General features: G+C 40.5%; 1 protein-coding gene across 1 annotated transcript; it reads right to left on the bottom strand.

The window, feature by feature from the left end:
• Nucleotides 1-6,467: 6,467 nt before the first annotated feature.
• On the bottom strand, nucleotides 6,468-7,886 carry LOC139736072 (tubulin alpha chain, testis-specific). The gene has a single exon (XM_071646820.1). It carries the CDS (start codon nucleotides 7,847-7,849, stop codon nucleotides 6,494-6,496), a length of 1,356 nt encoding a protein of 451 aa, XP_071502921.1. The 5' UTR covers nucleotides 7,850-7,886; the 3' UTR covers nucleotides 6,468-6,493.
• Nucleotides 7,887-12,581: the final 4,695 nt, after the last annotated feature.

The following is a 12,581-nucleotide window of genomic DNA, read 5'->3' as shown; positions in this document are numbered from 1 at the left end:
GGGCAGCCTCTTGAATGAACAGCGAAGGAAATTCTTAAAAAGATATTACTGAAAATACCCAAATACTATGAAGATGGTTCGACCATTTAATTGTGACAAGAAGACACTTCTTTCTTATTTAACCAAGTTTTGTATAATGACACATGTGGTTAGATTATCTATTTCGTCCTTTTCTTAGTTACTATATTAAGCTTTTCTACAGGCTGTGCCTTCTTTACAATATTTAATTTGTAACTTGTTTGTTTTTTCACTCTTCCCTCTTCCTCTTCATTTCTCCTCCTCTCTCTTTCTTCTCCACATTTCATTCATTCTTTGTTCACTTATTATGTAAATATTCCTGTATACATCTTTGTGTCTTTTTTCCTCAATCTTCTCACTCGTATTTTTGTTATTACTGTTAGACTTTGTACAAGCATTTTGTCATCAGTTTTGTGCGTCCTTCTCACTCTAATTCCTTCATCCCCTCCATTTCCCCTCCCTCTCCCTCTCTCTATCTCTCTCTCTATCGAATAGTCATAATTTCCTTCCTTTTTTTTTCATTTATTTGTTTATTATAGTTATATTTTCAACTCAGTTTGTATTATTCGATTAATAACGTGACTTATGTTTTTACATTGGACTCCGGTACCCAGAATACGGGTTATCGAGAATAATAAACTTTCATTTTTCAACCCACACCACAAATTTCTTATATCTATAAGATTTTGAAGAACTGGCTATAAAGCCCACTGAACAAATGAGGCAAAAACAGACCAGTTATTCTTGAAAGCCTTAGATTCATATAAGAAATTTGTTGTGTGGTGATTCGGTCCCCCGGCCCGTCTTTTACATGCTTTACCTATATGGGGAGCGGGGTGATGCCCCCATTTTAAAGGGATGGTACAGTTTTGGTTGAGACCTAATTTCAGGTTTCTAACATTTTTTTGGTGAGACAATGAGAAACCTCTTATGAAATATGAAAGAGCGTGTAATTCTATGAGCAATTCAACGTTTATTTGATGAAAAATGGTTTTGAAATGGCTGAGATATCAACAAAAAAAAGAGTGATTCTAATGAAGTGTGGGACCCACAATTTCTTACGATCTCTTTGTTTTACTTTGTTTTTGGATGTTTCAGTCATTCCAAACCCGATTTTCATCAAATAAACTTTGAATTCCTCTTAAAATGGTAATATGCTCTGTACTATATCATGAGTGTTTTCTTGGTATCTTGCAAAAAGTTAAAAGCCCAATTCTCATCTCCACCAATACTGTACCATCCCTTTAAGCGCACAATTATAGTAAATGACATCGTTCGCGTTTCACGATACACGTTACGGAATTCGGCATCGATGGCTGATTTTTTTTAATTTTTTTTTTAGAATAATCTTGAGTGGTTTCCTTGATGTGACCAGAATTTCGTAGAATTTCAGTGATGTGCTGATAGTATGCAAAAGAAAACAAACAACTAAACAAAGCTTTTGCTATGATATGACAATGTATAGGCGGTATGTATACGAGATGCTCAATATACTATGTTATGCCGTATGCATAATGAAACAAAAACGAAGAAGGCATGGATAAAATTCTATGCAATGATGTGAATTTATACCTTTTACGTAAAATATGATTCAGAATTTATCACCATTATAAAATTCAAGAGTCATTGACGTGTATTACTAGGTAGACTATGTATCATTTTTAAGTCGTTTGAGAATTATTCATAGAAACAGTACCTGTAAGCCGCGATAGATCTCTGTCTAAGCTGATTTCAAAAGTTCTTCCCCCCCCCCCCCCCCCCCCCACGGATGATGGCTTGGAGTTCGGCTCGATTTCTCTCCTCTGCCGTTTTGTACTATACCTCCGCCAAGCAAGTAGACCTTTATGTCACCTAGGAGAATGGTTTGCTGAGTTGAAATGTTCAACTATGCCGTGATGCCCGTACGGCCTGGAATATTATTTTCTGATCGAACATTCGTAATTATTGAATCGGGACAGAAGAAGAAGAGAGCAGAAAAAAAAGGAGCTTCTCTGTTTTGACTTACACTTCTCTACCAACATCGCCCGAGAAGCAGCAAAAAACAAGGAAAAGAGCAAACCCTATATATTTTCATTAAAAAAGAAAGTGGCCCCCTAAAAAAAAAAAAAAAAGACAGCCCTTCTTCTAAAAAAGGCCCCCGCCCCGGTTGCCCCGGCCCTGTTCTATTATGCAAGATGTGTGTACAATGTACCTATTTTTAATATACAGGGCTCGACATCAGCGGTTAGCCCGGGCCGCCAAAAATATTATTGATGTCGAACCACCAAATTTCCAAAAAGGCTATCTTTTGCTGTCTGTTCTGTTTTTGATGCATTATTGGCGTCCACCCAATCGTTGCACCAAATTCTCGACGTGTTACGAGTCTTTTTCAGTTTATTGTTTACTCTAGCTATGGTGCCATAGTTTCCTCGGATCGGAGACTATTAATGTAAAAATTAACATTTTATACAGACTGAATACATGATTCAACTGCTGAGTGAAATAAACTCATGCTTCCATGGTACAGAAGACGTCGATAGAGACATTTAAAAATGCTTTACTCACGGATTCATCTACAGTACAAGCAGCTCATGCTAAAGAAAGGTAGACCACTACTCTCGACGACTCACCTCCAGTTAAAACTCCATCAGGAGTATTTTAGAGGGGAAGCTAGCTACGAAGTAGCGTAGGATGGGAGACCAACCCGGATAACGTATGCTCGGGATACCTGTAAGCACGGTTTCTAGGATACTGCTGGAGAGTACCGCGCGCGTAAATATGTATGGGTGCGCAAATTTTTAAGGTAAGCCCAGCAAGTGAGTGACAAGCGTATACAAACAGTCATTGTGTCGTCATAATAACTGTATACATACAGCAGCCTCAAATTTTGCGCACCCCATACACGTACGCGCACGATCCCTAGAAACCGTGCTATTGCATACCACGGATCGATCGCCTGGGAGAGTTCATTCCTACATCAACAGCCTCCAAAAGTAACGAGTGATTGCGCGGTCATCATAAAAATCATTGCCGTCGAAACCAGTAAGAAGACGCGTGACATGTCGAAACTTCGGTGCAACGAAAGTGGTTGGACAATAATGCATTACAATTTTTTCTTTTCATCTTTTGTGTACTGGAACCAATACGTAGACTAAATTCCCAAATCCTCAAATCAAAATTATATGCATTTATGTCTATGTGTATGTTAGTGTGTGTGTGTGTGTGTGTGTGTATGTGTGTGTGTGGGCGTGTGTTTGTGTGAAACAGAAAACAAAAACAAAGTCTTGTATTAAACACGAAGACATTTCAGGCGCAGTCCCTTTTTCAACAACAAAAATACTAGTACGTACTGCAATGGGGCTGCATCCCAGACACTCCTGTTTTCAGGAAGGTTTCGTTCTTGCATTCTTACTTCTACACACACACACACACACACACACACACACGTATACTGGGAGAACTTTGAAGGAAATCATTAATTTCCCTTAGAAATGAAATCCCACATGGAAATAATTTCCCCTCCATCATAATTTCACCCTTTTGAAATCGATAAATCTATGTTCTAATTGAAATCTTTTTGTTTTCATGTTGTGCAGAGTAGAGATACAGTAAACCTCGCATGAGTCGAAGCTCTCGGGACTGACAAAAATGCGTCGACTTAAGTGAAATTCGACTCTCGCGAGAGTCGATCTTTTTTTCGACTCACAGTTATGTACATGTATTATAGTACATTTGCATGCATGTGTGTGTGTGTGTGTGTGTGCGTGCTTGTGTGTGTTTGCATTCAAATTTGTCTGTTCTTGAAGATAATGTTCTTATTTTGTTCTAAATTGAACATGGAATTTGTATCAATACTAGTAGTTAAACGTAGTTCTGTGAATGTCTGCGCTAATGTGGCAATGTGCACGTGCTATGTCTATGGTGCAACATAGGTAGCCATCTCTGTCAACCTACCCTGAGACAAACACTCTCCCAGGCCCATCCTACCTCCATTGAACAAAACTATACGGCCAGCCGTGCACGCACAAACAAAGCTCCGCCCACTTGGCCTGTCACTAAAATATCAAAGCAGCGATTGGTTGACCAAGGAGTTCTGGCCTGACATGGATAAAGTATGGATGTGCTGTGTGTATGGATAAAGTACATTGTATATGGATCGATCGATGTGCTGTGTGTATACATGTATACATGTGTATGTATTCGACATGCGTGCAGAGCGGTACGGTGAGTGTGCATGCTTACCTGCAGCAGGCCAGGGACGGGGTTCTGCGACATGCCGATTTTTTTTGTTCTCCTCTAAATGTAATGAGAATGCCAGACAAATCTTCTTCGGCTCAAGTGATGTAAACTACGTGTATTTTGTACAAAAGGGACTGACTGTTTTACTTCGACACAGCCGAAATTCGACTCTCGTACTTCGGCTTATCCAAATATTTCTTAGAGAAAATACATAGGGAAAAATCGGGACTTTTTATTTTGCTTCGGGTTAAGTGATTTTCGACTCACTCGACGTCGACTTATCCGAGGTTTACTGTAGTTGAAAACACACAATAAAAACACAAACAGTATTCTATTCCTCTGAAAGTGAGGTTTTTTTTAAAGTACACAACTACTTTTGTCTAAAAAAGTATAATTTTAGTCAGCACATTTCCCTTAATTTCCTTTCCATTAGGCGTTCGATGTATATAATTATTATTTCAGTCTTACCTTCGAAATTGATTTATATCAATCAAATCAAATAAATTAATCAAATCACTCATACTAGTTAGAACCAGCCATTTACCTTCTTGGTATTTGAGCTAGGCATTAATTAGAATATAAAGATGAAATTGGCAAGTCGGAAATGGTGTTCTCGAGAGGGGTAGACATAGACCAGGAAGCTGTGTTTTGAGTCTTTTGGAGTCAAATATTTCTTCAATCTGTATAGATTATCTTTAAGTTATAACTGACGTGATTGAAGTCTGTCTGTGCCGATGCAACTTGATGTTTGTCTGCTTGATTAAGATTTATTATTTTTTTTGTTTATTTATTTATTTATTTATTTATTTATTTTTTTTTTTTTTTTTGGGGGGGGGGGGTTGTCTGTATAGTATGTGTTCGGTTTGTGAGATAGTCGAACGCGTGTTCAGGTTTTAAATACATGAAGACATATTGTACATGTTTTGGTTTCCACCCGGAGGCAATAGAGATAATAATAGTGAGACTCTTATAAAGCGCTCATTTCTACCTAAAAAAGATACTCAAGGCGCTATAGAACAGAGTACATATTGTGTCACGTTACAACAGTATCACAGAAAATAATAAGACAATAAACCAACAAAAAATATACAAGATATCATACGTTTGATCTTTACTCCCGACACCTAGTACTAACTTAGTATTTGTTAATTACTGCCTATCTCACTGACACACACTTGCACACACACACACCCACACACACCAGTGTGAAAATGCAGTCGCAGTTACAGAAGAATGTAAACGTCTCTAGAACTACTGTACTGGTGTGAGATATGGCGGGAAATTATTCTGAATCTTTAAGTACCGTGTAGGTCCTACTTGTACTACTAGTAGACCTACTACACGTACTACTAGACCCCCTACAACACACACACACACACACACACACACACACACTACTGTGTATACTACTAGACCCCCTACAAAACACACACACACACACACACACACACACACACTAAAATGTAATTTTACAGCAGCTTTGGTAATGTACAACATTCGAGCTCACTTCGACTGAAATACACAATTAGCCAGTCACACACACACATAAAAAACACACACTCAGTCACACACACAATCACACTCTCAATTCCTTTTAAAGAGTGCATGAAAACAAAACTTACAAACAGGGAATACTGTGAACATTTATGGATAAAGTTACCGCGAATTTAATGAATTCATTTGTCACTCCTTTTGAAGAGTTTTATCCCAAACAATATCAAGCAATTCTATTTAAAGTGGCCGTGAAAACACATAACTCTGTGGTATTCCAGTCCCAACGTTATACACCGAACAGATAGATGGTCTAGAAGTAGAACTCTACACATGCCTGAACACAACAAAATGTAACAATCTATTTCTCATGGAAACAATTTCAAATGATTCTCTAGTTGATCTAGAACACATTTGTCGAGAGTAGAAGTGATAGATCTATTTGTTTCTTTTTTAATACATTAGAATACCCATGTCCCATGGCCATGTCTGTAGAAAGTTGTCTAGAATAGATATCTAGTCGAATCCCATAGATTTATTGCTAATAAATTGTTAGCGTGCTATTGCTTGGGTTAGTTATTACGGGTCAAGATTTATGAAGTCAGTCAACAGTTGAGTTGGGCGACATTTCACAAATTTCAAGAATCTAGATACAGTCACAGAATTAGTTGCAGAATTAAAATCAACAAAAACCATCCAAGTCGTCACATTGTTACTTAGTCCAGGTTGAAAGGCCAAGGGAAAGCAACAATTTCAATTTGCCTTTCTAATATTCTTCTCCTTCCTCCTCTGCCTCTCCTTCGACAGAGTCTACGCCGACCTCCTCGTAATCTTTCTCCAAAGCCGCGAGATCCTCACGAGCTTCCGAGAACTCGCCTTCCTCCATACCTTCTCCCACGTACCAGTGGACGAAGGCACGCTTGGCGTACATCAGATCGAATTTGTGGTCGAGACGAGCCCAAGCCTCGGCGATGGCAGTTGTGTTGCTCAGCATGCAAACGGCGCGCTGCACCTTGGCGAGATCGCCACCAGGTACCACTGTCGGTGGCTGGTAGTTGATGCCGACCTTGAAGCCAGTCGGGCACCAGTCGACAAACTGGATGGTACGCTTAGTCTTGATGGTGGCAATGGCAGCATTGACATCCTTGGGGACGACATCACCTCGATACAGCATGCAGCATGCCATGTACTTCCCATGGCGAGGGTCGCATTTCACCATTTGGTTGGCAGGTTCGAAGCATGCGTTTGTTATCTCCGCAACGCTGAGCTGCTCGTGGTAGGCCTTTTCTGCCGAGATAACCGGGGCGTAGGTCACCAGTGGAAAGTGAATGCGAGGGTATGGAACCAAATTGGTCTGAAACTCGGTAAGATCGACATTCAGGGCGCCGTCAAATCGAAGCGATGCTGTGATGGAAGACACGATCTGTCCGATGAGTCGGTTGAGGTTTGTGTAGGTAGGCCTTTCAATGTCAAGGTTGCGCCTACAGATGTCGTAGATAGCCTCGTTGTCGACCATGAAAGCGCAGTCGGAGTGCTCGAGCGTAGTGTGAGTGGTGAGGATGGAGTTGTACGGCTCAACGACTGCGGTAGAAACCTGAGGGGCTGGATAGATGGCAAACTCCAGCTTAGACTTTTTACCATAGTCGACTGACAAGCGCTCCATGAGCAGCGATGCAAAGCCTGATCCCGTTCCACCACCAAAGCTGTGGAATATCAGGAATCCCTGAAGTCCAGTGCACTGGTCAGCGAGCTTGCGGATCCTGTCCAGCACGAGATCTACGATCTCCTTGCCGATGGTGTAGTGTCCCCGAGCATAATTGTTGGCTGCGTCTTCCTTACCCGTGATAAGCTGCTCAGGGTGGAATAGCTGTCGGTAGGTACCAGTACGGACTTCGTCGACGACGGTAGGCTCGAGATCCACGAAGACAGCGCGGGGCACATGCTTGCCAGCGCCTGTCTCACTGAAGAAGGTATTGAAAGAATCGTCTCCACCTCCGATGGTCTTATCAGATGGCATTTGTCCGTCCGGCTGGATGCCATGTTCCAGGCAATACAATTCCCAGCAGGCATTACCGATTTGGACTCCGGCTTGTCCAACGTGGATAGAGATACATTCACGCATTTTGTAGTTTGTTCAGAGTACTTGCACTGCAAATAATGTTCTAAAATGAGGTAAAGATCGGTTAGATTTTGAGAGAGCCGTCAACGCTAGACCATCAAAGAAGCCCGCTAACAGTTCGAATGTCAGTTTTCAGCGTTCAACGCGCATTTTGTCACTATGAATTACCTCCAACAACAGCTTGTTGCCACGCGATCACGCACTCTGCACGGCAGGAACCAATCGGCAATGCGCGTCTTTCTAGAATGCGCAAATACAGAAGGGGTTGGCATGCGGCATAGCAAGGCAGAAATGCGCGTAAACACAATGTTGTGACGTTTCCATGGATCTCTAGCTGCTGACAATATCTGCTGGTGGTGGTTTGCGGACATAATGCTATGCCCACGCTTTTTCCATAAAGATCCTACACTCAATCTTTGCTACTACGAAAGATCTAGGATCTTTGCTACTACCCAAATAATGTGCATAATGAGCTTAATAATGAGCTAATACTTTTGGCTCATTGGTGAGTTTATACTTTAGTTATACGAGAGAATGTGCAGGATGAGAATGAGAAACCATATTTTCATAGGCCTATAGGTAAAACATTATTTCCATGTACCTGCGGGAAGTATCGATAACGAACTGTCGATTTCTGCTCTAAAATAAACACATCTACAGGTACTATGCATAAGAAATGTGTGTAATATGAACTGACCACCCCGTGGATCAATCACATGGAACTCCTCAGGCTCAGGATTGAATCCTTTGAATGGCGGCCCTCTACAAATCTTCAACTTACAATTATAACAAGATTTCAGTTGGGTAACGACGAAAATGTGGAATATTAGCCCAAAACGTACACGGATAGTTTTACAATATAAGTACATTATTCGATCGCGGTTACTACGTAATGTTTTGTAATCAATTATCGATACTCGACACAGTATCTCTATCGACCTTCCGCGAGATCAAGAGAGCGATTCGCAAGCAGCTTTTTTTTTTTTTTGCTTTTGTTTTGTTTTTTCCATAATCTTTCATTGATTCCATATTTGATGGGAACGATCGATTATTACGTAACGTTCTAGGCCTACCTACCTACTACTTACTAAACGGGGAAGATTTTTTTTGTTTGTTTGTTTAACAGGGACAGGCCCGTAACTATGATTTTCTTATTAAATCATTTTACATTTTTGATCTCATTATTACGTACACACCCGGAAGACAACTCATTATCCTATAGCGTCGATGTGTTAAGCTCACTTTTTCCCCACAATAATCAGTGATAGGAAATGAAAAATTCGCGGCAACATTGGGTTTGGGGTGGGCCAATTGTGACAACGTCTCCAGCTGTCGTGCATGTTCTCTATTATATTAGGCAACTATACAAACGATGTCTATTGTTTCCCGCACTCCTAAAACGTTCAAGCCATAATTTGCTAATTCAGAGGATTCAAAACAGGCCGTTCGCAGCAGGAATCAATGGCGACACAAACACAAATAGGCCTACTGCAATTTCAAACGCTTTGTACGGGCCCGTAACTATGATTTTTATGGCGGGGGGGGGGGGGGGTTCAAAATTGGAAATAGTGAACCTTTCTGAGGGAGTTAAGCAACCAAGCGGTATAGGGTCTCACTCTGGGATGGGTATATTTTCAAACGTAAAAACAATCAATTCTTCACCTTTAATAGTTCGGTTTGACACATGTATCCAGTGGCGTATCTAGGGGAAACGGCGCCCGGGGCAAGCGCGAAAATTGCGTCCCTAATTTCTGAAAAAGTGTTCAACCCCAACCCCATCCCGGTAGGGACTTTAAACAAAGTCTACGTGATATGCTTTTTTTCAAGCACTTAAAAGGGGTCTTTTGAAGGTGATTTAAATGTAGCGAATTTTGATAAATTTTGGCGAGCGAGCGCAGCGAGCGAGCCGAAAATTTTTGTATTTCAGCTTGCAAAACATGGAATTCTTGCCATTTTTTGCGTATCAAATCTTACAATTCTAATCAAGATATAGTGACGGCCTTATAGATAACGATTTATACCAACAAACGGAGGACTTTAAAAAAATACTCTAAATCAGTGTGCGCGAGTGAGCCGAAATTTGTATATTTCTGCGTCATCATCACGTTTTGTTCTTATCTCTCTTTTTTATATACACTGTATATTATATAAATTTTGGCGAGCGAGCGCAGCGAGCGAGCCGAAAATTTTTGTATTTCAGCTTACAAAACATGGAATTCTTGTCATTTTTTGCTTATTAAATCTTATAATTCTAATCAAGATATAGCGACGGCCTTATAGATAACGATTTATACCAACAAACTGAGGACTTTCAAAAAATACTTTAAATTAGTGCGTGCGAGTGAGCCGAAATTTGTATATTTCTGCGTCATCATCACGTTTTGTTCTTATCTCTCTTTATATATATATATATATATATATATATATATATAAATTTTGGCGAGCGAGCGCAGCGAGCGAGCCGAAAATTTTTGTATTTCAGCTTACAAAACATGGAATTCTTGTCATTTTTTGCTTATTAAATCTTACAATTCTAATCAAGATATAGTGACGACCTTATAGATAACGATTTATACCAACAAACTGAAGCCGAAATTTGTATATTTCCGCGTCATCATTACGACATGGTCGTTTTGTTCTTATCTTTTTTGATTTGTTTTTTTTTTGCCCCCCCCCCCCCGTATGTTCGAAACTGTTGGCGTCCTCTTTTGATCCAATCGGCGATCGCCTTCAGAACGAAAGAAATTACAGCCGCTGCTCAGTGAAACATTTTGCCTGCCAAATATTAAATGACATGTGCGAACACAATAGACATTGTCATTTTGTCCGCATCATCGTCACGTTTTGTTCTTATCTTCTTCTTCCTTTTTTTGATAAATTTTAGCGAGTGAGCGCAGCGAGAGAGCCGAAAATTTTTATATTTCAGCTTACTAAACATGGAACTCTTGTCATTTTTTGCTCATTAAATCTTACAATTCTAATCAAGATATAGTGACGGCCTTATCCACATAGATAACGATTTATACCACCAAACTGAGGACTTGAAAAAATACTCTAATAGTACGAGCGAGTGAGCCGAAATTTGTATATTTCCGCGTCATCATTGCGTTTTGTTCTTATCTTGTTTGATTTGGGGGTTTTTTGCGCCCCCCCCCCCCCCCCGTATGTTCGAAACCGTTGGCGCCTTTTGATCCAATTGGCGATCGCTTCAGAACGAAAGAAATTGCAGCCGCTGCTCAGTGAAACATTTTGCCTGCTAAATATTAAATGACATGTGTGAACACAATAGACATTGACATTTTGTCCGCGTCATCATCAAGTTTTGTTCTTACCTTCTTTTTTATATATATTTGGCGAGCGAGCGCAGCGAGCGCGCCGAAAATTTTTGGAATTCAACTTACGGAACATGGAATTCTTGTATGAACACAATAAACATTGTCATTTTGTCCGCGTCATCATCATGTTTTGTTTTTATCTTGTTTGATTTGGTTTTCTGCCCCCCCCCCCCCCCACCATTCTCCCTCTCCCACCCCCCCCCCCCCCTTCCGGGCGAGTTTTTTTTTTTTCTTCTTCTTCTTCTTCTTCTTCTTCTTCTTTTTTCTTTTCTTCTTCTTCTTCGTTTTTTTCTTTTTTTTTTCTTCTTTTCTTCGCTTTTTTTTTTCGTTTTTTGCGCCCCCAAGGAGTGGCGCCCGGGGCACGTGCCCCCCTTGCCCCCCCCCCCCCTAGATACGCCACTGCATGTATCAGCCATCAAGAAAAGTCCGATCATCTTCGTGCCTATGTACTGAATTGTTCTTATACAAGCGCGCCGGAATTATCACTTTCGGTTTTTTGTTTTTTGTTTTTTGTTTTTGTTTTGTTTTTGTTTTTTTGACCGAGCGAGGGTACCGGTAGGGACTTTTTGTAAAAACAGAGTATACAAAAGTCGCATTTATAGAGCATTCAAAAGCAAATTTCTAGGAAACTATACACATAATGGAAAAATTTAGTGCGAAGGACTATGATTATAACATGCGGGGGTACATTTATGTGACGGTGTAAGATCCTCGGCGAGGGAGGGTGTGGGAGGGGGGATACCCACCCCCACCCCCCATCCCACGGTATAAGGGACTTTTTGTAAAAACAGAGTACAAAAGTCGCGTTTATAGCAGAGCATTTAAAAGTATATTTCTAGGAAATGAAACTTAGGTAAAAAAAAGTAGTGCGAAGGACTATGATTATAACATACGGGGGGGGGGGGGTTTGATGTGACGGTGTGAGATCCTCGGCGAGGGAGCGAAGCGACCGAGCAGGGGAGGATGTGGGAGGGGGAATACCCTCTCCTACGATAGGGGCTTTTTGTAAAAACAGAGTACACAAGTCGCGCTTACAGAGCATTTAAGAGCAAATTTCTAGGAAATTAAACATAGTGAAAAAAAAATAGTGCGAAGGACTATACAGAGTATAAAAGTCGCGCCTATAGAGCATTTATAGAAAAAGCAAATTTCAAGGGAATTAAACATGGTGAAAAAAAAAATAGTGTGAAGGACTACGATTATAACATATGGGGGTACATTATGTGACGGTGTGAGATCCTTTGCGAGAAAGTTGGAGGGGGGGGGGGTAAAACAAACATATGAAAACTGTTCATTTTACTAGTATGTATACGGGCATGCAGAGCGAGCGAGCCACTTTCACTTTACCATTCGTCTGAAATGTATTCATTAAAAGCTTAAACGTGATCGCATTGTTCGAG

This window comes from Diadema antillarum, unplaced genomic scaffold (genome assembly GCF_040938485.1).
Source record: "Diadema antillarum isolate AM-2024a unplaced genomic scaffold, OU_Dant_1.0 seq00000620_RagTag, whole genome shotgun sequence".
Classification (NCBI taxonomy): Eukaryota; Metazoa; Echinodermata; class Echinoidea; order Diadematoida; family Diadematidae; genus Diadema; species Diadema antillarum.
The sequence above is the reverse complement of the archived record's forward strand: the minus strand, read 5'-3'. Positions and strand labels throughout refer to the sequence as shown.

Excerpts from the sequence above, each read along its gene's own strand:
- LOC139736072 (XM_071646820.1), bottom strand. The coding sequence starts at position 7,849 with ATGCGTGAATGTATCTCTATCCACGTTGGACAAGCCGGAGTCCAAATC.